This window comes from Denticeps clupeoides, chromosome 8 (assembly GCF_900700375.1).
Source record: "Denticeps clupeoides chromosome 8, fDenClu1.1, whole genome shotgun sequence".
In the NCBI taxonomy this organism is placed as follows: domain Eukaryota; kingdom Metazoa; phylum Chordata; class Actinopteri; order Clupeiformes; family Denticipitidae; genus Denticeps; species Denticeps clupeoides.
In genome coordinates, this window is record NC_041714.1 from 6,488,449 (window position 1) to 6,514,965 (window position 26,517).

The window sequence follows — 26,517 nt, forward strand, 5'->3', positions numbered from 1 at the left end:
AAGGAATTTGCTATATATAGTATACGACACCCACTGTTAGGGAATGTTTTTGATGTAAATATGTTGGTAGCGTCTGTGTAATTCGGTATATATCAATGTGCCACATTCTCTTGACTTATTAAGAATATTTGAATACAACGACCATTACCACGGATGAAGCAAGAGTCTTAATCGCCGTTGTGGTCGACAGAAACCTCTTGTGAACAGGTCACATCAGCAGTACGACGTAGTATCCACTGCATGCACAGACATGGTGCTGCCGAACCATGTAGAGGCTGCTTCTGAAACCCAGCGTCTATCAGAACGGAGCTCTGTATACAGTCCTGGGCAAAAGTTTTGCTGTTTCAGTGTTTTTTTTCTGTCAGTTGTGTGGTGGTATTGAAGTCAATATTTGCAGTATCGCCGTTCGCCCTGCCATGCTGTCAATTTCCTTCTGGGCCGAGTCCTGACTGTTGGCAACCAATTCTTTCAGTGCTTGGAGATTGTCCGAAAATGTGGCTTTGCATTTGTCCACCTGCCTGTTGAGGATTGACCACAAGTTCTCAATTGGATTATGGTGTGGGGAGTTTCTTGGCCATGGAGCTGCACACACGAATGGTCTCGGAATATTTTACTGTCGGCACGAGACAGGACTGATGGCAACGCTCACCTTTTCTTCTCCGGACAATTATCTTTCCAGACGTCCAAAACCATTGGAAAGGGGCTTCATCAGAAAGAATGACTTGTCTCCAGTCCTTAGCAGTCCAATCCCTGTACATTTTGTAGAATATCATTATGTCCTTCTTGGAGAGAAGTGGCTTCTTTGCTGCCCTTCTGGACACTAGGCCATCCACCAATGCCTGCCTGCTGCCATTCCTGAGCAAGCTCTGCACTGGTGGCACCCTGAACCTTGTTCATGGGCAGTGGTGGGCTAGCGGGTAAGGACACATACACATAATAGGAAGGTTGCAGGTTTGAATCCTGAGCCACTGCCCACACAGCTCCCCGGGCGTCTTTCATGGCTGCTCCCTCAGAGGATGGGTTACATACAGAGACCATATTTCATGGGGGCTGTGGATTACTTTCACAATGATTTCAAGCATCACCCTCCTTTTAAAGCATCCAATATGGTTTTTTTTTGTTTTTTTTGATTAAGTTCATTTTCATGGCAAAGAGGGACTTTGCAATTCATTTAATCATTCATAACATTCTGGAGTATATGGAAATTGCAATCAACTGAAGCAGTAAACTTTGTGAAAAGCAACATGGGAATAAACCATACAAAAGCAAAAAATGTATAATTAATTAACATCCAACACTCCATAGGTTTTATATAAAATTTAATAAGTAAAATGTACAATAGCTGGTTAATCTATGCAACATCTCAAATATATATATATATATATATATATATTATTTTTTTTTAATCCCAGTCTTTGAGACTGGAAAATATTCTAAGTAGATATTTTTATGAACAAGTGAAAACATCCAAATACAAAACAATTCTTCCATGAAACATCATCGTCTTCAGAACATTCCCCTCAGCCCACTGGCTCTTGAACCAATGCTGCCAGAACTGCTGTAGAAACCACCACCACCACCACGAGCTAGGAGCAAAACATTCACAATTCACTGATACAATATGCAAAATGACAGTACTTCAGATCTTTACAGTGATACAGACCCATGTCAGATGCTCCACTTGAAGTTGAGTTTAAGAAGAGCTCGATGTAACGGTGATCTATAAAGAAAAAAGCAAGATGTCCAGACATTACTTACATATGATATTCATCCATTGCAAATAATGGGTTCTGTCTTCCAACATGCATAAAACTAAATTAACAGAAAAAGTGATAGGTATGGTAGATATGTGGTCACCACTGATGTCCCTGCATTTCAGATTTTTACCAGTGCTGTAAAAGAAAAAAAAAAAAAAAAGACGACATACGCATGTGATTCTTGTCCTTTGACATTGCTGACACTGCATCTTCATGTGAGGCAAACTCGACATCAGCCTCCCCGGTGGACTTGCCGCTGGGACTCACATCAATGTGAATTCGCAATGGATGCAGTGGGCCAAAGAACTGTTGAGGGAGGAGCAAAAAAAACATGACCAACCCTAACACAAGACACCAAGTAAATAATCATCCAAAGACAGCTAGCCCCACATTTGCAATGTCCGCTTCAGTAGCTCGGAATGGAAGGCCCCTCATGTGTACAAAATGTCCGCTGTGGAAGCCTGAAACTCCGTCGCCACTGTAGCCATGGCTGCTCACGCCTGCTGCAATCAATAACGGACAGAAAGAAAAACGTCACTAGGCGATGGAAAGCAAAGCCATCCAAGAGGAAACACTCATCAGAAGTTAAAAAGCGATCAGAAAAAACGTGCACCTCTCCCTCTGTCCCCACGTGGACGCTCCTCAAACATGCCATTCCCAAAAGAGTAGTTGTTGAAGCCATTGTAGCCGTCAAAGTTGCCATAGCCTGTAGAAAACGACATCTTACATCTTCTAGAGCAAGTAAACAGCAGCTGCAGTTATTTCCATTTTCTTAGCACTGCATATCTGAAAAGAGGTCGAGCCAGATACATCTGAACGAACAGTAGTGAGAGGTGCATGATGTATAACTGTGACGAGTAAACGTTTGCCTGGCCAAAACACTCACTTTTCTTTCCTACTTTGCAGTACTTTTAATGCAAATATATGAAGAGACATTTGGACTATTTTAACCTCATTGGAAGCATACCGCCACTGTAGCCGCCACCACCGCGCATCTGCTCCATGACGCCACCTCCTCGCCCCTGCGCGGGAGTGAAGAAGCCACCACGATTCATCATGGGCCGGTCATACGGCCCCGGTCGCTGTGCCATCATCCTCCTGGGAACCTCATAGTATGCACGAATCTCGTTCCGGCTGCTCTTGAAAATCTCTATGTACCTGAAGTTGGTCCAATGCAGACATAATGAGGGCTGAGGCTGGCACGGCTATAAATATTCACAATCAATTTAATAATTAGGTGAACTACTACTTTGGCAGTGAAGGAGGAAAAGTGAACAGACTACTTTGCTGCATTTGCTGCAATAAGGCTTCATAAGTTCTAATAATGCATTGTCACAAGACAAAAGGGATAAGTGACTCGTCCCTTTGAAATAAGCCTCATTAAATTATTCAGCAGCACATATAAGCCCACAATTTACAAAAAAGCTCTGAATGAATTAAGAACTGCACCCCATGCCCTTATGTTGATAAAGAATTGTAATAAAATTACACAAAGAGCAATGCCAAAGTGTGGCAGAATGTGTCTTTTTACATCATTGTGCTGAAGCAGAAAGGTGCATATCCCACCCACCCCAGCCCCTGTAGTAAGTGAGAGCATAGTCCAGCCCAGCCCCGCCTTGCTGGCCCCACCTGTGCCCTATTCTTTCCTTGTGTTTCCCCAGTGCTTTTTCTGCTATCTCCTTTGAGGCAAACTGCACGAAGGCTTCCCCTGTGCTTCTCCCCTGGTAGTCCATCGGCAATGTTATCCCATTTGGCACGATTTTCAACCCTTTAACCCAAGGACAAATAACCCCCACAAGGGGAGACATGTTAAAAAAATAATAACGCAACATTACCCCAACCCCCGCCACCAACTTTTTGCAAAATATTGCTGATTAGCGTTAAAGCATTTAAAGACCTAAAAACACTCATCAATGTGTTTGCTAAATACCATATACAAGACATACAATTTCTGGCTAACTGAACAATAGAAATTCTACCAATTATTAAGTGTTAAAACAGTGTGATCATGACAAAAGAGCTCCCAGAATGCATTAGGCCAATATACCTGTCCAAACATCCACTCCTCATGTACTTACTTGCAAACTGCTCATTTACTCAAACCATCTGAAACGGCTGAGAAGAGGAGAACGCAAACGCACGTGTACCTGCGAAGAACTGCACAATCTCCTCCTTGCTACAGCCAAAGGGCAGGCCCCGGAGCCGCAGCATGCAGCCACTGGAGCTGTCATAGTCTGTGGGACCACAGCGCTTTAGCACCCAGTCCATCTCACTGCGGTTGGACTTGAACACTGTGAGGACAGCAGTTGGAATTAAAGAGGTTATCACTTCTCTCTGTTGAAGCTACAGATTGAGCATACAAAATATTTTAATACCAACCATGCCATTACATCTATTGGACTGTTGTATCGGATACCATGCACCCTCTCCTTTTTTCATTTGTGTGCAGAAAGGGTCAATGTGCAGGGGGGTGTCAACAGTAGAGCCCCAGAATTAGGACACAGGTTTGTTTACCCTCCTGTGGATTCTCTACTAGTGAAGAATTATATGTGAACATATTTTATTGTAAAACCTGATGCGGAATTTATCCAGGTAAACATATATAGGGCTTTGTGCTTTTCTTGTTCATCTCCCATGACATGTACTCCAGTATCAACACCCATCCTTCAACCCGAGGATCACCCCAGTGTAAATGAATACACTTTAACCTGTGCGTGTGAAACTGTACACATCAGAAATGCAAGACAGAAGTTTACAGCGGTGATGATCAAACACCTGCATGTGTCAAATTTGGAAGCTGAGGGATATTATATAACTAAAACCAAAAAGCACTACACAATGGACATTTGCAGCCTTCATTTCACCTCTGGTCATAATTAAGGCACATTCATAACGCCACAGACCTACCTTCAATATAACGATGGCCCATGTACTTGCGGTCTTTTGCTAACGCTTTCTTAAAATCTTCAGTTGTTTTGAGCTCTACAAAAGCTTCTCCGCTTGGTCTGCCCTCTTTGGAAAATGTGAAGCAGACCCCATTCACTTTCCCCACAATGTCACAGTCTGGAAGAAGAGAAGATTATATTGGGAAGGGGGGGAGCAGCCACAAAGTCACAGGTTCAAACCCTACTTACTACCAACCCTGAGTGTCTCCACGGGGACTGGAGACGACTGTAAATACTGGTTGTAGACCCTTCTGGATAAGGTCGTCTGATAAATGCCAACAAGGCCTTCCTTCCTGACTTTTAGAATGGTGGTAAACAAGCAAACTATGCATTCAGCAGCTCTAAAGTAATAGATGCATTGTCATAAGTTCTGGAAGTGGCATAATATTTCAAACTGTGAAGGCAATTTGTTCTCCAAATTGTACGAGATTATTTTATGAGATTATACTCAACATACTCAGAACGGGGGGGAAAAAAAGGAGATTATATGGATCCATGGAAACTAATTTAGGAGTAAATCCGTGTATTCTCCCACATTCCGGACAGTACTCACCCGAGAAAAAGGAGGACACTTCTTCCTGCGTACACGACCATGGCAGCCCTCGAATCCGCACCACATACCCCTCATCGTGAGACATGCTTACCTACAAAGGACAATGTCTGGAAATAAGACCAAAACATTAATGCAGATGAAATATCCTTGCTTTTAAACTCCTGCCACTTTTTTATTACACGCCAAAATAACATCTTGGAGAAAGAATGAGCTTTCGTTCAATTCCACATGACACCAATGAGCCAGTTGATCTACAGCGTAATTAATTTCAAGAAAATGTCACTTTCCTAGTGGCCTTGATGGCCTGGAAACCCGCACCTGCTTGTTGCTTTGAAACACCTATCGTCGCCGCTCAGGTTTATGGCTTCGACATCGAATATTTTTTTTTTTTTTTTTTTTTAAATCACGCAACGATAAAAAAAAATGCAATATTCAATGCTTCAAAACTTCTGCTGGCGGCCTTTCGTATTTGTAAGATGGCCACGGCCCCTGAACCGGACGAACACCTTCGGCAGGTCAGCGGTGAAGCGCCACCGGGACTCGACTCCCGTTCGTGTTGGATAAGCGGCTGGGCGGCTGGTTACGACGCCCAGACGGGGAGTTACGCCGCGGAGTGAGTCCGCACACGACGCCGCGCCGCCGGCTACGCGTCCCGTCTGACAGCAGGAACCAGGAAACGGCTAGCCGCGTCCGCTAGCAGAGAGGACGCCGAATACAGCGCCCCAACGCCGAGGCGCCACACGCGTCTCCACGTACGTGGACATTAAAGTGTCCAGCCGAGCAGTGCTGTAGGCGCGATCCACGCACAGGCGCCGTCAAATACAATTAACAAGAAGAAGGAGACCAGGCTCACCGTCCGCCGCCTTCTGTGCTCCGGCAGGAAGCTGTAAACATCGCGAGATTTCCGGTGATCCGGATCATTCGAGTCGATTCTTCTTTAAGATCCGATTCTTGGTTCCGTCCTTGCTCTTTAAAGTACAGTTCGAATAATTCTAGCATTCTAACAATACTTAGGCAATAATAACACGTCAGCAATCGTGTTTCATTCTTCAGACGCTCAAATAGAACATGACACGCCACTTGTTGAAAGTTGGAACAGAGCCGTCAGAGCGCTGTTTCTTTAAGCGGCACATGTTGATCGCGTCATGAAGCCTACAGCTGACCAGGTTCGCGAATAAAATCAACTCTCGTTTAGCTTTCTTTTAACTCTCTACACTTTCCAGTCAGCAATGGACATACCGATTTTTATAGTTGACGCATTTACCAGTTCACCTTTCAAAGGCAACCCTGCGGCCGTCTGCCTTTTGCCGAGTGTAAGTAAATAAATCAGTCTAATAAGCGTGTAACTTCGCCCATCAATATATGTCACTTGTTTCTTAAAGCCTTTGCAGGATGACCTGTACCAGAAAATTGCTGCTGAGATGAACTTGTCAGAAACGGCCTTCGTAATTTGCCTCCAATCAAGTCTCAGTGCAGGTTGGAATACAGTGTGTTCTCAGATCTAATGGAAAGTGCAGCAACTTTTGTTTCAATTAAACTGAATGCAAAGTGATTATTGTCATGTGCAGTATCTCACAAACGTGAGTACACCCCACCCATTTTTGGAAATATTTTTATTATATCTTTCCTTGGATGAACACTGGAGATATGTCTGATTTATACCATGTGTCAGTGTACAGTGTAAATCTACTGTCCCCTCAAAACAACCCACGGGCATTAACGTCTAAACCACTGGCAACAAAAGTGAAGACATTATTAAGGGAGAATGTCCAAATTGTGCCCAAAGTGTCAGTATTCTGTGTGGCCGCCATTATTTTCCACACGTTGCCACTGGAATCCGCTTTACCGTGTTTGGAATTCAGCACAGTTTCTGCTTCAGGATGTCACAGAACATGTTGAGCTTCACGATCAGCCCCAATCCATGACACTCACACCATCATGCTTGACTTGTCTTTGTTCTCTTTGTACTTTCAAATATGCTTGATGCCATCTGAACCAAATAATAGTATGTTTATCTTGGTCTCATCAGACCACAGGACATGATTCCAATATCCATGTTTTTAGTCTGCTAGTCTTCATCCTTCTTCATCTTCAGAAGAATCTTCCTTTAGGGATGACAGGCATGCGGACCAGTTTGATGCAGTGTGTGGCGTATGGTCTGAGCCTGATCCTTTCGATGGAGCAATAATGACAGCACTCATATGTCTATTTTCAGAAGATGACCTCTGGATATGACCTCTTTGGTCGACCCTGGTGAGGCCTGTTCTGAGTGGAACCTGTCCGGTTAAACTGCTGACTAATTGGACACTATTTGGACATTTTCCCTTAGGGGTGAACTCGCAGTTTAGACATTAATGTCTGTGTGTTTTAGTTATTTTAATTTTACACTGATTTTACAAGCTGTACACTGACTACATTCCATTGTATCAAAGTGTCATGTGAGTGTTTTGTAAGATACTGTGTATATAAAAAGAAATATAGGGTACTTTTGGATTCCTTGTAAAAACAGTGAATTAGGTATGAACGTGCATTAATACACACAATTTATGTGCTTTGATAGGGACACATTTTGCCCTGCGTTGGTTCACTCCGATAAATGAAATAGTCCTATGTGGACATGCGACCCTGGCCTCAGCAGCAGTGTTGTTTTACCACAAAAGTAAGAGCGTACATCACTTTTACATCACAGAAACACGTAGTGTTTCCCCATCATGTTGGAGTTTAGAATTTGTCTGTTTTGACTGCTTTCACAGAAAACCCCAACCCAGCAGTGGTGTTTCAGACGCTGAGTGGGGATCTGTGCGTTCGCCAGAATGGAGAGTCCCTAGTGATGGATTTCCCTCTGAACAAGCCCATTGCTCAGGTAAGAAATGCGACTGTGGCCAGCGTAAATGCTCACTTTTAAACCTAACGCCACCTTCTGAATTTTAATAGGATCAACGTGAATTTGCAGAACTTTGCAAGGTAAATATTCTTACTTGTATTTTAAAATGTTTTATTATATTCTGCTAATGTTCACTTCTTGTGTAGTGTATAAATCTTGTATAATTCTTAAAATGTGCATACTACAGGCTGCTTTAGGAGATTTGCCTGTAGAAGATGTGTGCTATTGTGCAAAAACCAAAAACCTACTCGTACACCTTGATGACACATGTGACAGGTAAATAAATGTTGGGGGGAAAAAGAAGTAATGTGAACTGAGAGGAGGAAAATCCTGCTGTACTCGTGGCATTTTATCCAAATGGGTTAGTCTCAAGACCCCCTAGCATATCGGAGGGAAATGCTGCTTCCCTCATCTTTTTCTTCAGAAAGAATACTTTGATACTGTGAACGGTTCTACACTCAGGGTACTACACTTTTTTCTTTTTTTTTAAATATAATCAAATTCAGTTTCCTTCTCAGTGGAAGTTTGTGGTTTTAATGTGACAAAATGTGGAAAAGTTCAAGGGGTGTGAATACTTTATCAAGATAAATTATTAATTGGAACAATCTGAGTTGTTTTTTCAAAATTCTTGACGTTTAGGTCAGTGCTTACATCAATCAGACCAGATCCGGAGAAGATGCTGCACTGCGATAGCAGTGGGAACATCAAAGGCATCGTTGTCACCATAAAAGGAGATAGAACATCCCCACCCACCTATGACTTTTTCTCCAGGTACTTTGCTCCCTGGCATGGAGTTACAGAAGATCCAGTTACAGGTAAATACTGGTTCTTTGCGTTCATATGGTTGAGGGGAAAAATTGCTTATTTAAGAAATGAACACACCTACTGTCATGTTCTGTTTGCAGGATCTACACACACCATTCTTGCTGCTTACTGGTCAAAGAAACTAGGCAAACAGAAGATGCTAGGTAATAAAATGCTTTAGAGGTGGTAATGTTAACACTCTTTATCAATAACTCATGGTGTTAAGGGTTGGCCAAAATATTCAAAAAAGTGATGGTTAAATGCTGAATACATTCTCTTACAGTACAAAAGTATTCAGAATACTTTTAAGGGGCAGTGGTTGCCTAACTGGTAATTAAGCAGGTGCCACTGAGCAAAGTACCATCCCCACACTGCTCCCCGGGCGCCAGTCATGGCCCGTCAAGGTGATGGGATAAATGCAGAGGACATATATCATTGTGTCACAGTGTGCTGTGCTGCAGTGTTTCTCAGTGACAATCACTTCACTTTCAAATATTATGCAGAGCTGTGAATTATAATTTTTTTCTACAATACATCTGGAAGGTAATTTTTTAGCATATATTAGCATATACAATGCATGCGCAAAGTGTTCACAGCATATCACTTTTTCCACATACAACACCCCATAATGACAACATTACTTGTGGTTTTGGCAAATTTGTTAAAAATAAAAGAAATGACATGTATTCACAGCCTTTGCTCAATACTTTGTTGATGCACCTTTAGCAGCAATTACAGTCTTTTTGAATATGATGCCACAAGCTTGGGACACCTAGCTGTGGCCAGTTTGGCACATTCCTCTTCGCAGCACCTCTCAAGCTCCATCAGGTTGGATGGGAAGCATTGGTGCACAGCCAATTTAAGATCTCTCCAGAGATGTTCAATTGGATTCAAGTCTGGGCTATGGCTGGGCTGCTCAAGGACTTTTACAGAGTTGTCCTGAAGCCACTCCTTTGATATCTTGGCTGTGTGCTTACGGTTGTTGTCATGCCGAGAGATGAACTGTCGCCCCAGTCTGAGTTTAAGAGCACTCTGGAGCAGGTTTTCATCCAGGATGTGTCTGTACATTGCTGCAGTTGTGATTCCTGATTAGTCTCCCTGTTCCTGCCTTTCCAAATCATGTCCTATTAACAGTTGTTTCACAGTTGGGCTCCAATGACGCTGCAGAAACATCTCTAGGATGAGCAGGGGTATCATGAGGCACCTGAACTCAATTTTGAGTTTCATAGCAAAGGCTGTGAATACTTATGTACAGTACAGGTCATGACCATTTACATTGGTAGATTATCACTGAAGGCATCAAAACTATGAATGAACACATGTGGAGTTATGTACTTAACAAAAAGTGGAGACCTGGCCTCCACAGTCACTGGACCTGAACCCAATCCAGCTGGTTTGGGGTGAGCTGGACCCCAGAGTGAAGGCAAAGGGGTCAACAAGTGCTAAACACCTCTGGGAACTCCTTCAAGACTGTTGGAAAACCATTTCAGGTGATGACCTCTTGAAGCTCATAGAGAGAATGCCAACAATGTGCAAAGCAGTAATCAGAGCAAAGGGTGGATATTTTGAAGAAACTAGAATTTAAAACATGTTTTCAGTTATTTCACCTTTTTTTGTTAAGTACATAACTCCACATGTGTTCATTCGTGGTTTTGATGCCTTCAGTGAGAATCTACCAACGTAAATGGTCATGAAAATAAAGAAAACACATTGAATGAGAAGGTGTCCAAACTTTTGGCCTGTACTGTATATGTGCTTTCTCAGTTTCTTCTTCTTATTATTATTATATTATTATTAATATTATTTTCTTATTTATTACAAAATGTGTAACATAACAAAATATGGTAAAATGTGAATACTTTGCGGTTGCATTGTATATGAATAAAATATCAGTATGAATACGGTTTATTCTTAACTGTGAAAGAACACACTGATTGGCCCAAAGACGGGCTAACATTAATTTTTCCTAATTTGACTTGTATGGCCATTACTTATTGAAACTAACACTAATTACATAAAAAGAGCTCCTCTGTAAACTGTTTTACTGATGCTTCCTTGTTATTTCTGCATAACAGCATATCAGTGCTCAAAGCGTGGAGGAGAGCTGGAAGTGGAAATAAAGGGTGATAGAGTGGATATCACAGGCCAAGCTGTAATTGTCCTCCAAGGGACACTGCTTCTGTAAACCCAAGGGACAAGACAAGAGACAAACAGCAGCAGAGCTCTGTGGTTTTTTTTTCCATTCACTTACTGTTTCTTACTTACTTCCTGACTGCTGTTTTTCACTGATGTTAAAACCACATGTGGCAAAATAAACGTGATATTGACTTTTTGCAAGGCCCATACTGATTGTATTACTCTAAAAGAACAGTTTCCACCTTTTGCATGAGACGTCAATGAGCTGTTACTGAGGTGGAATAAGCAGATTTGGAAGTGGAGTCCTGCACTTTCATTTATCTGGGCTTGGGACCAACACCAAGAAATGCAGAGTTACATGCTTCCTCAGCGGCCAAATGTCACCAAGAATTGAAAAGGGGAAGTACACAAAGTCCATTCTTGTTTTTTCAAAAATGTAAAAATTTGCTAAATTAAGATAGCAAAAACGGGGTATAGGTGAGACCACAAATTGCGATGGCACAACAAGCTGTTTTCTAACCTCTTAAGAGTTGAAACTGTAAATGCTGCTGAGCATGAAAATCACTTCAAATGGTGACTGGGTCTTTAAAAAATGGTGACCGAGTTTAAAGTCCAAGAGTCGCTCCTGACAGATAAAACAACCAGAAGACCTCAAATCACAACCCAAGCATTTCACAGTATTTCATACTTATTTTTTAAAGGGCACATCTCCATGGAAGTACCAATATATTTTGTGGATGCATTCACTAATTTACCTTTTAAAGGCAATCCTGCAGCGGTGTGTTTATTACAACATGTAAGTCTTCAGTTGGCTTTAACTTTAACTGTGTGTGCACATTGTGTTGCATAATGATAAAATAACATGATATTTGATATTTGAAGGCATTGCAGGATGAGATGTACCAAAAGATAGCTGCTGAAATTAACCTGTCAGAAACGGCCTTTGTTATTCCTCTCAAATCATCAGACTTCACTTCAGGTTGGTTTATGTCTATTTATGTGTCAGCATATGAACAGGTCTTCTTGTTAATACATTAATTATTGTCAGCATACTTACTAAAGTCATTCCATTTCATGAGACTTCTTGCTTTTACTTAATTTCTGTCATATCTCATCTTTTACTCCACTAAAGTGTGCTAAATCTGGTGTTCCTTTTTATTTGGATCAAAATGGTTCAAATTAATTGGCTGCAAGTTCCAGTCTTTGTGAGAACATATCTGACTTATCCAAACATATCCACAAATGCAATTTATACAAACTCTAGTTCCTATTAGAGTCAACCTGAATCGGCCAGATATAATCGGCCACGGGCAGTGGTGGCCAAGTGGTTAAGGAAGCGTGTATCACAATGACAATCACTTCACTATCACCTACATAAGCAGATTGCAAAGTAAGTCATTTATGCAACCATGTTTCGTCATAACTGCATGTTTTTTATTTCATAACAACTTGATTCTGTCTAATGGAAATGGTTTCCCTTCAATGTTTTGTGATCATTTGTTTCAATTTTTATTTTATTTTAATTATTCTCTGTATTATATTTTCTTTATATGAAAGTTTTAAGGGAGGACGTCAGCATTTTACTGTGGAATTTTTTTGTGCAGTACATGATTTGTGTGCAGTACATGAAATTGAATAGATACAGAAGTACATTTTACTATAAACTCTTACTTGTGTGTTTGCCATGTAAATACATTAACCTCTTGTCTGCCCCTTTCATTCAGAAATCTTTTTCTGAACATTTTGGTAAATACAAGCTAATTTTACTCGATGTGTTAGTCATTATAGCAACCTGGCCAAACTATCAAATTTGATCACGTGGGCTAGAATAGAGACAGTGATATTTGCATTAATATTCATTGACATTTTTTCTTGGTGTCCACTGTCATCTAGTGGTTAGGTGCTGAAATGTTAAAATAAATGACCTAGACTAGTATACCCGTCACAAAGTTTTCATTCCAACCAGCACAGTTTGCAACTGGCAGCAATAATTACTAACTAGGCTGCTAGGAAGAACATTTTCTGCTCTGTCTGCCTCAAATCTTCTGAGTGAGCTTTTTACTCAGCGTTGGAACACTGCCGATTTGGTTGGAAAGGTGACATCAACACTGATCAAACCCAGGGATGAAACATGAGGTTGATATCAATTAAGAATGCGTGATGGTAGAAGATTTTTTATTTATTTTTTTTACCACAGAAGCCCGTTTTGCCCTGCGGTGGTTTACCCCAACAAATGAAGTGCCTCTATGTGGACATGCCACTCTGGCCTCAGCAGCAGTGCTGTTTTACCTGAGAAGTAAGGTCCTACCATGTACAAAACACAGTTTCACATCAAATCATTTACTCATACTGAGGATACCTCATTGTCTTCATGTCTGGCCTTACAATACTACGGTCACAGAGAACATCAACCCAGCCGTGGTGTTTGAGACCCTCAGTGGGGATCTGTGCGTTCGTCAGAATGGAGAATCCCTAGTGATGGATTTCCCTCTAAACAAGCCCATTCCCCTGGTAAAACAATTATTTTTCCTATTCCATTATTCCGACAACTAACTAATGCAGTCTCACACTTCAACAGGATCCGCATGAATTTACAAACCTAATTCAGGTAAGTAAGCATTTCACAGGTCATAAAAAAAACTATTTCCAAAAAGATTTAAGAAAATGATATATTTTAAATGTACAGGTTGCTTTAGGTGATTTGGTGCCTCAGGATGTACGCTACTGTCATGCAACAAAAAAGTTGCTGGTGCGCCTTGCTGACACATGTGACAGGTAACTTGTCACATGGCTGGAATTGACATTCTTTGTCATTTAAACCCAAAAATTCTAATAACAAAAAAAAAACAGACACACAAGAGGAAATTGTGACCACAGTATGAAGAAGTGACATTAATAATGCGTTTAATGTTGATTCTTCTGCAGGTCAGTGCTCACATCACTGAAACCAGACCCAGAGAAGTTGCTGCGCACCGAGAGCAGAGGAAAAATCACAAGTCTGATCGTCACCATGAAAGGAGCTCCCACATGCCAGCCCGGCTATGATTTCTACTCCAGGAACTTTGCACCCTGGAATGGAATTCCAGAAGATCCAGTGACTGGTATGCTGATATAAAGTAATATTATAAATGAACTGGTTCAGAAAAGAAGTTTTCTGCCCTTCATCTCCAGGATCTGCTCATACTGTACTGGCAGGCTACTGGGCAGAGGAACTGGGGAAGCAGAAGATGCTAGGTAATTTTAAAATTATGTTAAATTATATTAAATTATGTTCAGTGGGCCTAGTCATTTCAAGCCATTAAATGAAGGTTTCAATCTGAAAATCAAGATTAATCAGTAATTTATTCAAGGCATAAACACAAAGTTGAAAGGTCACACAGTATCATATTTTATCAATGAAGTGCTCCATTTCACCACTATTTTTAACTCTTCCAATAAAACTCCACATTTTACATCTTCACAACCTACTTGATTTGTTCATTATGAATATTTATATTCCATATTAGCTGAGCTGCAATGTTTTGATTTTACAAGTTGTAAAGTACAGTGTGAAATAAAATAATACAGATTAATGGTTTCTCAAAACCCGTTTCACAGCATATCAATGCTCCAAGCGTGGAGGAGAGCTTGAGCTGGAAATTAAGGGCGACAGAGTGGATATTTCTGGCCGAGCTGTGGTGGTCCTCCAGGGGACGCTCACACCCTAAACCTGATGGACAGAAGTCAACGTGTCTGAACGGACATCTGGTGTCAAACCTGCCACTAATGTCATGACGTCCTACAGTGTTCAAAGAAAACGATTACTTAAAAAAATAAAACCTCACATAGCTATCAAAACGGCTTTATTTTATATTGCAAATACATAAAACACATAAAACACTGAACAATAAAATGTAAGAAAGTAAAATCTGTGCTTGGTGTTACTGTGGTAAATTCGTTCAACACTTATTCCAGTCAGTAAAATTATGTCCTTGTATGGTTTTTGAGGTGTCAAAAAGAAGTGAGGTGAAACACCAGTACATAATTTTCCTTCTGGTACCCAGAGGTCAGAGGTGAGCTGAGGGCAGTACCTCATGGGCAGCTGGTGGCAGTTGAAATATGTGATTTTTTTTGGTAAAGGACAAAAACCAGCAAGAAATAACATTTATAGCACATGCAGAACTACTGTAAACTGCTTACATTTTCATTTTTTGATTATTGCCACATAAAAAAAACTATCTTGAACATTTAAATATATTTTTAAAGCAGTGCGGTTCAGACTCACCATAATAATAGTAATAACAATAAAAAGGATATCATGTTCTCTTGCTCCAGGTGGGTGAGAAGCTTCAGGAGGGGGGAGTAGAGGCGGAGGGCAGTGGAGGAACCAATCATCAGAAGCTTGTGCTTGGCTCTGGTAATGGCCACGTTCAACCTCCTCCAGTCCTTCAGCAGCTCGCCCAGCTAGAGAGAGGGGTGAAAGGCTTAAAAATGCAACAGCAAGGAAAACAATAAAATAAAACCGGGCTGATGGAAATCTGGTAATTACTAAATATCACAATATAATCATGTAATTAGATTAATTAATTTCACAGAAAACATTACAGTAATATCGCAATCGTGAAGATCTACCATTACTTGTCTTGGGTAATAGCAGCTACTTCATCTTGTAATACAATACAAATAACACCACAGAAGTCCATTTCTGATCATAGTAAACATTTTGGAAAATAATAAACTTATACATTACAATAGTTCAGGACCATTACAGTATGCAGCAATAAATATATTCCAACAGACAAGCTGTCCTTTGATGCAAGTACAATAACCAGAGTGCGGCGCTCACATTGGCCTCCATGTTACTTCTGACGAAAGACACGATGATGACACTCTTGTCACGGCCCTGGTACTTGTCCACGGTGTTGACCTCCACTGAGCGGTACGCAGGGGCTTCCAGCAGCCCAGAGATGGCCTTGAGCTGCTGCCGATATGGAGCGATTACGCCAATGTCCACAGCCTTACAGCCAGCCTGCAAAATCATCGGAACAAATAAGCTCCTATTAACCAACTAAAACATCACCGGCCACTTCTGCCAGTGAAAGCAGAACCTACAGACCACGGTTCGAATCAGGGACATGCTAAACGCTCATCCAGGGCACACACACCATTCACACCCCTTTCACTCACACCTATGGCGAATTTAAAGCTGCCAATCTATCTAGTTTGCATGTTGTTGAGCAGCGGGAGGAAGCCGGAAAACCCAGAGGAAACCCGCAACCACATGGGGAGAGCGTGGAAACTCCTCAAACACAAACCTGGAGCCCGGATTCACTGCTGCGACCGTGTGAGGCCATGACGCTAACTGCAGCAGCATCATTCGGCTCCCATTAGTTAATTATATTTTATTAAAGTCAGACATAATCCTCACTTTGACCAGCAGGCTGACGACTGCATGAACCAGAACTGCTTCGGTGTGGTTACTGATGCCTCCTTTCTCCACTGTTTCTATTGCAGGAACCTGGAAAAGTCGTGAGAAATGCTGTGTATTACAAGGCAGTCTTCCTAATTGCAAACAGGATGATTAAGCTGGCAGCTTTTAGGTAGCCTACCAAGAAAACTAATAAAAATTCATCTTTGTAATTCTGGTTTTGGTCTATTTCAATATTTGAGTTTCAGGTGACACTGATAGCAACAGTGAACGTGACCTTTGACACCTATTGTAGGCCTGTAGTCAGTGTGGCTAAAAATGATTTAAGAGACCTTGCTTGTGTCCAAAAAGCAGACAGAGTTGAGGGGATCCAGGGCAGCGTGGATCCAGGCGGAGTATTCCTCCTGGCCCACACAGAGCTCCAGCTCTCTCTCCACACTGGCCTGGGATGGGAGCTGCAGCACAGCACTAGCCGTCCGCTCCGAACCGCACTCCAGCTTGCCCTCGTACATCAGCGTGTTGCTCAGCGACATGATCTTACTGCAGCACAGAAACCAGAGGAGTTTAACACTTTATAAAAAAAAAAAAGTCCATTTAATACATTAGGACTATTTCAACAAGATAAAAATGGCATGAATGCTTTGAGACAAGCTAACCTGTTCATTCTGTACTGCACATTTAGTTGGACCACAGCACTTGAGTGTCGCTCCAAACGCTTAAACAAACTCTCGTCCATACCCAGCGTCCTGAGCACATACAAAAAAAAATAAAAATCGAACCTACAAGCGGCTTTTCGACTGACCGATGATACACTAGTAATCCAGATTGGCTGTAGACCACCAACCTGGCCTCGGCATTCTGGACAATAGGGGGAAGCTGCTGATGGTCTCCAACCAGGACGAACCGCTGGGCGTAGAAGAGTGGCCCCAGGCAAACGGGCTGACTGATCTGAGACGCCTCATCCACAATGCAGAAGTCAAAGTGTCTGCGGGTAAAGATGGGGTGTTTCACACCCATGCAGGTGGTGGCTACAACCAGCTACAGGGAGAAAGGAGAGCAAGTTAGGGGATGGTATTTAAGTCTGTAACCATTCATTCACACACACATCAAAACTTAAAAGGCCAGGTTTAGAAGATTTACCACACCTCTTTACTATAGAGATGCTCCAGCTCAGCAAGCGTCTTAAGGCCTTTGGCCCGACATTGCTCCTCAGTGAAGGGGAGCACATCCGGGTGCACCTTCTGAGCTCGGCCCAGTCGGAGAAACCCAATCTTAAACTTCTTCAGCTTCAGCAGGATATTGTCAACGGCGGAGTGTGTGTAACTGGTGAGCAGCACGCTGAAGCCGCAGGCATGCAGGATCCGAACCTGAGCGACAGACAGGCCGTTTCAAGATGGGGCACATAACAAATGAAAACTGACGAGGAACCATCGTTCTTCTTCATTCTGAAACACGAACAACTGAAATGTGTCTCACCAGCGTGCATATCGTGGTGGTTTTGCCTGTGCCGGGCATTCCCACGATGAGTGTGTAATCTTTCGAGAGCAGCACTTTTTTCATGGCCTGTTTCTGAGGTTTGTTGAGACCTGCAATGTGGTTAGTGCTCTTGATCAATTTAAAAATATTATTTTCATATTTCAAAGGACAAAATTGGAGAGAAAATTGTTTGATGACTACTATGTAATACATTACATTAATTTATTAGACTAGCAGGTGGGGAATATCACTGAATCATGATGAATTCTGCTTTAATGAAACCAATTCATTATTTATATATATAATATTGTGTTTATTGACAAGACAATTATACAAAACCAGTGAACCTTTGGAATTACAATAAAAAAAAAAAAAAAACTTTCTTTACCTTTAAGGATGTTGGCAACAGTGTCCTTGGCATTGCGAGGCAGGACGCTGCTCAGGCTGTCAATAAACTGAGGAGCCCTGAACTCCACAATCAGCTCCCGTAACCTCTGACTGCAGGAACAGACATCAAATGAAACAATACTTTGATCTGGATGTTTTATGGTCTGTTAAATTACAGCCATAGTTGCTGCAGAAAAGCATGGTTAAAACGGAGGAAACTGAAAAGGAAAAGGGCTCATTTTGGTTTCGTAATGAGTCAGTTTACACTGAACAAAGTGAAAGTGAAGTGATTGTCATTGTGATACACAGCACACGGTGACAACGAAATGTGTCCTCTTGCTTTTAACCATCACCCTTGGTGAGAAATGGGCAGCCATGACAGGTGCGGGGACAGGTGTGTGGGGACGGTACTTTTCTCAGTGGCACCTCAGTGGCAACTTGGCAGATCGGGATTCAAACAGGCAACCTTCTGATTACGGGGCCGCTTCCTAAACCGCTCGGGCCACTGCTAGGCCACCACTGCCCAACCACAGAAGGTTGCCAATTCGAAGTCACTGAGGTGCCACAGAGCAAAGCACCGTCCCCACACACTGCACCTGTCATGGCTGCCCACTGCTCACCAAGCAGAGGGCACATTTCGTTGTGTCACTGTGTGCTGTGCTGCAGTGTTTCACAATGACAATCACATCACTTTCACTATATTTTTACACTCACCTTGTCGGGGAATTTTCCATCAGCTTTGAAAGGTTTCCGACGTGGGTGGACAATCCACCTGCACCTTCGTCCTGGTCCAAACGGAAAACCACGCTGGCAGGGTATTTTGAGAGGTCCCTATAATTGCATAAGGCATACTTACACTGAAGGCCAAAAACCACCAAAATATATACTAGTCATACATATATACATAGAAATATCCATAAAAGTAGATTTTGAAATAAATACTGAACAACAAGCTCTCCTTACCGGTCTAAAGAGCATGTAACCGCATCACTGGTCATTTCGGTCACGTAACCAGCCGCCACACCTATTAGTCTGACGTCCTGTCCACTGACCACAACTCTGTCACCGACTATTAAACCAGTCAAAGCTTGGATTCCACCTTGACGTTTAAAGTGATGGAGGAAGACATCGTCTGCAAGTGCAGCCACTTCACCAGTTCTCTTCATGTTGGCCATACAGCTGCCACTTTTCTCCCTAGAAACATACATGTAAATGCATCATTCTCCAGCAGCACACAGTTGTTTCCTCGGTTGAGGAAGAAAGGAGACGCAGGTCACCTGTCCTGGGCAGACTGGAGCCAGATGTTGCGCCGGCTCCCCTTGTTCTCCATGGTTCGGGCCTCCAGGGTGCAGAGCAGGAGCCAGCGGCTGAAGTACTGGAGGTGAAGCTGGTTCAGGTGTTGACTCTCCTGCTCCAGGAAGGGAGGCTGGGGCTCAGCTGATGAGCTGTGTGCTACTGGGACCCGCTCCATCGCCCTGCAAGGAAAGAAAACCGGAGAGGGTGCACACATAATTAGTTGCTGTTCAGCATTACCACTATTTGTTTGAATTGGGTTCATTGTACATGTTGAGTGTAGACTCTCTGATGATGTGATAAAGAAATTAAATAGTATAATAAATTAAAGTGTAATGGTTAATAAATCAAAACAGAAGTAGACCTCTTCAACTCTGCTGCAGTGGAATACAATACTGTCCAAATATCAAACCAGAGATTTTAACTTGACAAATCCCTATCAAAACAACACTGATTTACCAAAACTTATTTTGACTGTGTAGATTGTATGGTCTTGTATTGTTCTCCCTCTGTGTAATTTTGCTTGTAGGAGATAATTCATTAGTTGATAGAGACCAATTAAGTTTGTTTCACTAGTGTCTAAAACCTCTGCACAGTACTGCATATGGTTAGTATTTGAGGATGATCCTCAATGTGTCACATCCCATTTCTTTTGCCATTTGTGGTCGTGTAAACAGTATGAGCCAGGGTGACCACTAAAGTAATGTTTTTCATCCAATATAAAAAGTTAATTAAGATAATTGTTATTCTGAAGTGATACCAACTTGTTGTAGAGGGCACAGTTCCTCATTTGCGGGCAGAACTTGCAGGCCTGGCTATCGAAAATGACAGCAGGCAGTGGTGCCAAGCGTGTTGTTCCTCCTTCCACCTTCTCCAGATTATTGCCAAGGTGATGAGCCAGCAGGTTCCGTAGCTTTAGCAGTTCTAGTATCGGAGAATAAATAGCATAGAATGCACGTGAGATGCGCAAAAGTGTATAAGCGTAGAAGCACAATGGTCTTCTGAAACCTACCTCTTCTGTCCATGTGGTTTCCGACTACAGGATGCAGGTTGCCGGTCTTGAGGTAAAGGAGAAATCCAGTTTCAGCATCACAGCGCCTCTCCAGGCCCATCAGCGTGTACAGTATGACCTGGAGAAAGGTTTCAAGATAAATCAAAACTTCTGCTGATATTTGAACATAAAATATTGTTTTCCAAAAAGGTCCAATAACATGAAAATGTGAGTTTGTGTGATTATTTAACATTAATACGAGTTCCCTGAGCCTGTCTACAGTCCTGCAGTGGCTAGAAATGGGCAATAGGTGTAAAGAGTGCTTTGGCCATTCTGCTTCACCGATCAGAGCGGAGCATTGCAGTTGCTCAGTGATTAAATGTAAAAATGACCACACACGTCACACGAGTTTTATTTAAAAATTTTTCTAGAAAAACACAGACATGACTTTCTGCCTGCGGCAAACACTGTGGTTGCTGAGTGGTGTTGATGACGTCATTTCGTGAGAACCAGCTCACTTCTCATTAGCATTTAAAGCTACAGACACCGAGATGGCGCGTTGTGGGACTGGATCAAAGTGGCTGTAATTCTGCACCACGGCTAAAAACAGACCTAAGATATAGTATTAGGGGACAGATTAGACAGATATAAAAGCAGATTGTTCACGTACGTCATGGGACCGTTGAATGACAGAGGAATTGTGCTGATACCTGGCTACGGTGCTCAATGGAGTTGGACTCCTTCCCTGTTTTTAGCTCCAGGGGCACGACTTTGTCCACATGTGAACGGTCTCGCCGATGGATCCGCACTCCTGCCGTCACGTCAATCTTTCCCTTCAGACCAAAACGTGGGGACCAGATGTTCTCTTCTATGTCCACAAAGTCATTGACTGTCACAGTGCAGACACTGTCCTGTCGGTTCATGGGGCCATCGCTTGGTCTAATTTAGCAAGACAACAGCATTTAAGAGCAGAATGCCTGAAACAGTCATTTAATTTTGTCTTATTCAATTTAATTAGTAAGATATATGATATATGGGTGCTAAGGGGCTTCACACTGCACAGATATACCAACATTTATATCAGTAGACAACATGCAAAAGAAACTACATTCTGATGAATAAACTCATTTGACGGAACGCTTTTGGAAGCTTTGGTTTATGTGGAGATGTGGAATGAATTACTCACAATTTAAGGGTCATCTGCTTGTTCCCAGCATGAGGGGACGTATTGAGATAATCTCTTGCCCAGTCTGATAGCGAGGTCAGGTATTCCCCCATTTCATCTTTCATGGCCTCCTGAGTCAGATTTAAAGTGTACCTGAGGTCACAAATAAACATATATTTAATAAAATCACAGTAGTCTGGCAACATGAGGTCATATAAAACTTTAGGAAACAAATATATTCCACCACAATCGGTCACTAAAAAGCAAACCTATTAAACTGATATTGTTCACGGATTTTATTGTCAAATTATTGTTCAGTTCTCACATTTGGCCCAAGTAGTTTGGACTGTGCAGTGCATTTGAGGCAAGTTGCTCTAATTTCTCCTGGGAAAAGTCCATGGACAAGGCAGCCTTCTGAAAGATCTCATGAACTATGGTACCGTTCAGCATGTGCTTGGAGCCTCCTTCAAAATTCTGGGAAAAGAAGATTTTTACCCTCGTTAAAAACCAATTGTTGCCTCCTGTAGCCAGTATGGGTTTTTAAATATGATGCAGTAAACACAAAAAAGATAGACAACACACAATATATTATAAAAAAAAAATTTAAAAGGGTTTTTAAGCACTTCGGATGTAAGCAACATAGACAAACCAACCTTAAACATCTCTCCCAGCACAGCACGTCGCATGCAGCGAATACTGCTGGCTATGCTTGTGCCAGATATGAGTAAATCTGGCAGCAAGACCAGGAATCCAAAATCCCTGTTCATCACCCACGTACCAGCAACACACTTGCCCTCCAAGTGAACAACGTCTCCCACAGAAACTGGTGTGGACACCCTGATGGTTGTAAAAAACTATTAGTTACGTCATTTCAGGATGGATGGATTGAAGGATAGATAAATACTGTACACATTTCATATGATATATTTATTTATACATGACCAAAAAAATTACCAGTCATCTTGTAAGATGCATTTCTCTGTGGGTTCTGAGGTCTTGGAGGAGGTTAGAATCAGAAGTTTTTCCAGATATCCTTTTGGTCCCACCTTTTCCTGAACATCTAGTACCCAGTAACGGTTGTGTATTCCGGTAGCCAGCATGACATGGTCAGGAATGCGTTTGGTTTTCCTAGCAAGGCAAATATAACATTTCAGAAACAGATATAAGAATCTTTTTATTGTAACACACAATACACACACACATCCATAAACACACACCTATGGAGAAATTAGATTTGCAATACCACTTCAATCTGTTACTGTTCCGTTACACGGTGCAATGAGCAATCTATGCACAATGCACTTCAGCAGTAAATTTCTTACGATGTATAATGTTCTTACTGAACATAGATATCTTGCTTGCATTATAGCATGCATACATTCTTCATCCTTTATTCTATTGTATTTCTATAACTATTACTTAAGTATGCACGGTTAAAACAGAGCGGTTCAGGATCCGTTTCACTGCGTATTGTATTGATTTAACTATGCATGTGACAAAAAGAAATCTTCAAACTTATCATATCACAAGCTGATCAATATATAATTTTTATAAAAAAGTTTAATTGATTTAAAAGCATTCTTACACAGACTGTTTGGGTTTAGCTTCTGTAAAGTTTGGCTCCATTTTATCATCAAACCAGCAGTCATCCAGCTCATCCTCCACACTGAAGGGTTCTATCCAATCAGGCCCTCTGTCTGGTCCCTGACACTCCTCTTCACCCTGGGATCTGTTCTTGAGACATGATGAACTTGCTTGGGCAGCATCTGTCTCACACTTACAGGACACCACAAGCTCAGAGTCGTGAAGATCTTGGAGGATATCATCCGATTTCAAATCTGTGATGCGGGTGAAGTTTCTGCCACTCTGTCCGCTCCAGTCAGGCTGTTGTGGACACTTGATGTCTGATCTCTTAGTTTTAGCCAGTACACCCGAGGAGCGTCGAACCTCTTCAAGGCATTCACTGAGACTTTTAGCACATGACAGCTCGGAATCCATCACCAGTTCTTTGCGAGGCCTTTTCACAGAAAGGGGTCTGAGCCGCTTGGATTTCTGGCCATCCTCAGGAGAGAGCATGCGTCTCTTCACCGACCCGCCATGTGCGTGTTCTCTCTGCGGATACGAAGGGTCCATGGCAGAAGGGCCTTCATTCTTCAGGGGCTTCATCGGCATCCGGACAACAAGCTTGCCTCTGACTCCAAAGCCTTTTGACTGAGGGCTGCGGCAGACCGGTGAACGTGATGCGTCGGTGAGGAGACCGGAGGGCTTACGCGGCTTGATGAGGCTGTCAGGCGTCTCTGGGACAACGTTGGGATCTGGAGAGGAGCAGAGGTTCTCCCAATCTTTCATACAGTCTGCAGTCTCTTCAGAATTTAATGACGCGCTCTTCATGGACATTGCCCTCACCTAACAGAGAAAAATACAGCGCTGCTGAATATATATTTCTTTACGACCAGACATTTATTCAGGCACTTAGGTAAATGTACCAAACTGAAAAATCATGTTTCTGTCTTATTGACATTCAGCATGATGGTCAGCGCACTGTTGTGGGACACGAAAAACTGGATAAAAATGGTGATGTCCTAGCAGATCCTCTAAGTCTAAGTGATCAATACACGACGATCTGATTCTAATGGTGACAATCAAGTCTGTAAAGTTTCCATCTGTATCACTGAGGAAAAAAACTCACCTTTGGCGAGAAGAAAGCGTTGATTTTCCCGTGATGGCTGTTGCTCATCTGTCGACATTTACATGTGTTGTCATTTAATCAGTAACAGTGCCACTTTATTGTCGCATTATTTTTAATACCCACCACATTCTTCTGTATTTTAGCTTTCAACATGCTGGACCCTGGGGACAATCGCAGTTTATCGTCGCCTTCACCTCATCGCAGACGTGAAATCGTGGCATTGTCACCATTTCGGATCATGGGAAACTGCTCACGCCGCGCGGCACCATTTTCGAATTTGGGGGCCGGAAGTGTGCGTCACGGGGAGGAGGAAGGGGCGGGACCTCCGCCTCCCGCTCTCAGCGCAGCGGCAGGTGGAGAAAATGGCCAGTTCCAGTTCCAGTTCCATTTCCAGTTCCAGGGCGGTCTGGGTCGCGCTCAAGAGACTCGACCGAGACGGTCAGTGGGGTGAAGCCCAGGGAACGTTTTCTCTTACCGTCTCCGTGAAGCTTTTTTCGACGCAACAGCAGAATATTTATCGTGGTTTCCATAGAAACCGGTATTTACTATGCATAAAATAAAAAATTGAATTTAGAGACAGTGATAATATAATAAACATGTTTTTTAGTGAGAAGGTGTTACTGACGTCGAATTGTTTTATCATTTTTATTTAAAAGAAAATTATTTCAATCAACAATCCCTTTTATAAGGGATGCAGTTTTATTTCTCGACATTTTCATCACACGCACAACAACCATAATAACAGTTTTGATTTTAACTATAATAAAAGGTATTATTGGTGTTGTTGTGCAGCCCATCTCCATCTGAGCATTTAAATAAATGTCTTCTAGATGAAAGCGTAATTGCACTGAAGCAGGTGAGCATACCCCACGAAGCAGAAGTGGATAAAGTTAAAAAGGTATCATACACAATAAGCAATTCTATGTCTTTATAATTATTTCATTACAATTTAATGAATTAATTACACTAGTATGCTAGTAAGACTATGTTAGTAATACGCATGATTGCTGTCTGTCTTGTCTAGCTCGCTCTCTTTTGCTCTTCGTTTATAAACGAAGTATTCAAGGAAAATTACTTTACTTTTCTATTTTTTAGGTTCTGACTCAGTCTTTTGGGCTGGTTTCCCGTGTTACTCTGAAGGTATTTGGAAATGCACATCATCTAATAAAGTACAGTATCAATATAATACAGGATAATAAGCAGTATACAGTATGCAATAACATATTTCCCACAAACAAAATGCAGATAAGAAACAGCCAAGGCTCCTTAATACCTTTAAACAGCCAAATACCCGACAACACCAAACAAAGGTAAACCCATTTACCAGTGGCTTTTGTGATAGTTGATTACTTTCTACTTAATTCATTCATTTTGATCTCTAGGCCTCATGTTCTAGAAGTTGCAAAGACCTTTCAGCACGGTACGGCACAATTATGCAGTATGCTATGCTATCGATCGCTGATAATTCATACATTGACAATTTTCTGTAAATATAAGTTACTCCGCAGCCTCGAATCTTTGCTATGACTGTAATAAACAGAAGCTTGAAGTCAAGACTTCAGAGTGTTGTGAAGCGGGTAAGGGAAGTTTTATATCTAGTTGTTTTATTAAACCCATTTCCATTCCTTAATGATCTTTTGTTTATTAGTGCACTCTTTTAATTGCTCAGATTGAAAGACTTGAGGAACTTCCACAGATTCAATTAAAACAACATGAAAAGATGAGCAAGGTACTAATTAATTCATTTTTTATTAACTGAGACATGTCAATGTTTTATGTCAATAAAAATGAAAATATTTCATTTTCTAGGACATTGAATTACTAAACCAAAAGTTAATATTTCTCCATAAAAGAATGAAGGTAAGACAATGGTCTAATCTGCAAAGAAAAAATTATTGCCATCCTCATATTTTTTCCCTCTTCATTCTAGATTGCAGAATCCCACTGCTGGAAAGGCACAATTTCACAGCCTCCTCTTTGGTAGACAAATGATTTCCAAACTTGTCTGATTTGCAACTTCTAAACTAGCT

At 41.8% G+C, this 26,517-nt stretch overlaps 4 protein-coding genes across 8 annotated transcripts; 2 read left to right on the forward strand and 2 right to left on the reverse strand.

Moving 5' to 3' along the window:
- Window positions 1–1,302: 1,302 nt before the first annotated feature.
- hnrnph3 (heterogeneous nuclear ribonucleoprotein H3 (2H9)) lies at window positions 1,303–6,279 on the reverse strand. 4 transcript variants are annotated; one of them, XM_028989152.1, is made up of 11 exons: window positions 6,109–6,279; window positions 5,256–5,362; window positions 4,665–4,820; window positions 3,905–4,048; window positions 3,387–3,525; window positions 2,725–2,915; window positions 2,371–2,463; window positions 2,148–2,257; window positions 1,928–2,063; window positions 1,664–1,720; window positions 1,303–1,586 (listed from the first exon to the last, which is right to left on the reverse strand). In XM_028989152.1, exons 2-11 carry the CDS (start codon window positions 5,338–5,340, stop codon window positions 1,507–1,509), a joined length of 1,191 nt encoding a protein of 396 aa, XP_028844985.1. In that variant the 5' UTR covers window positions 5,341–5,362; window positions 6,109–6,279; the 3' UTR covers window positions 1,303–1,506. The 4 variants fall into 4 exon arrangements, with proteins under 4 accessions (XP_028844985.1, XP_028844984.1, XP_028844982.1 ...); XM_028989149.1 differs by having other exon boundaries at window positions 1,507–1,586; window positions 2,148–2,260; window positions 6,109–6,217; XM_028989150.1 differs by having other exon boundaries at window positions 1,507–1,586; window positions 2,148–2,260; window positions 5,256–5,346; window positions 6,109–6,135.
- LOC114795639 (phenazine biosynthesis-like domain-containing protein 1) lies at window positions 5,791–11,284 on the forward strand. The gene is made up of 9 exons (XM_028989154.1): window positions 5,791–6,568; window positions 6,638–6,731; window positions 7,816–7,914; window positions 8,009–8,118; window positions 8,190–8,219; window positions 8,327–8,415; window positions 8,779–8,954; window positions 9,045–9,107; window positions 11,019–11,284. The coding sequence occupies exons 1-9, from the start codon at window positions 6,485–6,487 to the stop codon at window positions 11,126–11,128; spliced, it is 855 nt and encodes a 284-aa protein (XP_028844987.1). The 5' UTR covers window positions 5,791–6,484; the 3' UTR covers window positions 11,129–11,284.
- Window positions 11,285–11,523: 239 nt separating this feature from the next.
- On the forward strand, window positions 11,524–14,986 carry LOC114795860 (phenazine biosynthesis-like domain-containing protein 1). 2 transcript variants are annotated; one of them, XM_028989552.1, is made up of 9 exons: window positions 11,524–11,875; window positions 11,962–12,058; window positions 13,277–13,375; window positions 13,481–13,590; window positions 13,658–13,687; window positions 13,766–13,854; window positions 14,005–14,180; window positions 14,251–14,313; window positions 14,677–14,986. In XM_028989552.1, exons 1-9 carry the CDS (start codon window positions 11,672–11,674, stop codon window positions 14,784–14,786), a joined length of 978 nt encoding a protein of 325 aa, XP_028845385.1. In that variant the 5' UTR covers window positions 11,524–11,671; the 3' UTR covers window positions 14,787–14,986. The 2 variants fall into 2 exon arrangements, with proteins under 2 accessions (XP_028845385.1, XP_028845384.1); XM_028989551.1 differs by having other exon boundaries at window positions 13,277–13,590.
- Window positions 14,987–15,339: 353 nt separating this feature from the next.
- On the reverse strand, window positions 15,340–24,704 carry dna2 (DNA replication helicase/nuclease 2). Its single transcript, XM_028989171.1, has 22 exons — window positions 24,611–24,704; window positions 24,488–24,535; window positions 23,384–24,204; window positions 22,753–22,926; window positions 22,452–22,635; window positions 22,124–22,272; window positions 21,820–21,951; window positions 21,344–21,572; window positions 20,655–20,772; window positions 20,407–20,566; window positions 19,627–19,824; window positions 19,313–19,543; window positions 19,064–19,180; window positions 18,351–18,460; window positions 17,963–18,072; window positions 17,632–17,853; window positions 17,331–17,524; window positions 17,143–17,232; window positions 16,819–17,026; window positions 16,487–16,576; window positions 15,905–16,087; window positions 15,340–15,522 (listed from the first exon to the last, which is right to left on the reverse strand). Exons 1-22 carry the CDS (start codon window positions 24,638–24,640, stop codon window positions 15,340–15,342), a joined length of 3,981 nt encoding a protein of 1,326 aa, XP_028845004.1. The 5' UTR covers window positions 24,641–24,704.
- Window positions 24,705–26,517: the final 1,813 nt, after the last annotated feature.

What these genes read in the sequence shown, in the direction of transcription:
- hnrnph3 (XM_028989151.1), bottom strand. Translation starts at nt 5,340, where the DNA reads ATGTCTCACGATGAGGGGTATGTGGTGCGGATTCGAGGGCTGCCATGG. An exon ending in ACGTGGGGACAGAGGGAGAG is followed by an intron (nt 2,261 to 2,370) that starts GTGCACGTTTTT and finishes TATTGATTGCAG; the next exon opens with CAGGCGTGAGCAGCCATGGC. An exon ending in AAAGGACAAGAATCACATGC is followed by an intron (nt 1,721 to 1,927) that starts GTATGTCGTCTT and finishes TTTTCTTTATAG; the next exon opens with ATCACCGTTACATCGAGCTC.
- LOC114795639 (XM_028989154.1), top strand. Translation starts at nt 6,485, where the DNA reads ATGGACATACCGATTTTTATAGTTGACGCATTTACCAGTTCACCTTTC. An exon ending in AGTGTTGTTTTACCACAAAA is followed by an intron (nt 7,915 to 8,008) that starts GTAAGAGCGTAC and finishes CTGCTTTCACAG; the next exon opens with AAAACCCCAACCCAGCAGTG. An exon ending in CTTGATGACACATGTGACAG is followed by an intron (nt 8,416 to 8,778) that starts GTAAATAAATGT and finishes CTTGACGTTTAG; the next exon opens with GTCAGTGCTTACATCAATCA.
- LOC114795860 (XM_028989551.1), top strand. Translation starts at nt 11,672, where the DNA reads ATGGTGACCGAGTTTAAAGTCCAAGAGTCGCTCCTGACAGATAAAACA. An exon ending in CGGTGTGTTTATTACAACAT is followed by an intron (nt 11,876 to 11,961) that starts GTAAGTCTTCAG and finishes TGATATTTGAAG; the next exon opens with GCATTGCAGGATGAGATGTA. An exon ending in AATTTACAAACCTAATTCAG is followed by an intron (nt 13,688 to 13,765) that starts GTAAGTAAGCAT and finishes TTAAATGTACAG; the next exon opens with GTTGCTTTAGGTGATTTGGT.
- dna2 (XM_028989171.1), bottom strand. Translation starts at nt 24,640, where the DNA reads ATGTTGAAAGCTAAAATACAGAAGAATGTG. An exon ending in AAGCAGATGACCCTTAAATT is followed by an intron (nt 21,573 to 21,819) that starts GTGAGTAATTCA and finishes TTGCTAAATTAG; the next exon opens with ACCAAGCGATGGCCCCATGA. An exon ending in CCATTGAGCACCGTAGCCAG is followed by an intron (nt 20,773 to 21,343) that starts GTATCAGCACAA and finishes ACCTTTCTCCAG; the next exon opens with GTCATACTGTACACGCTGAT.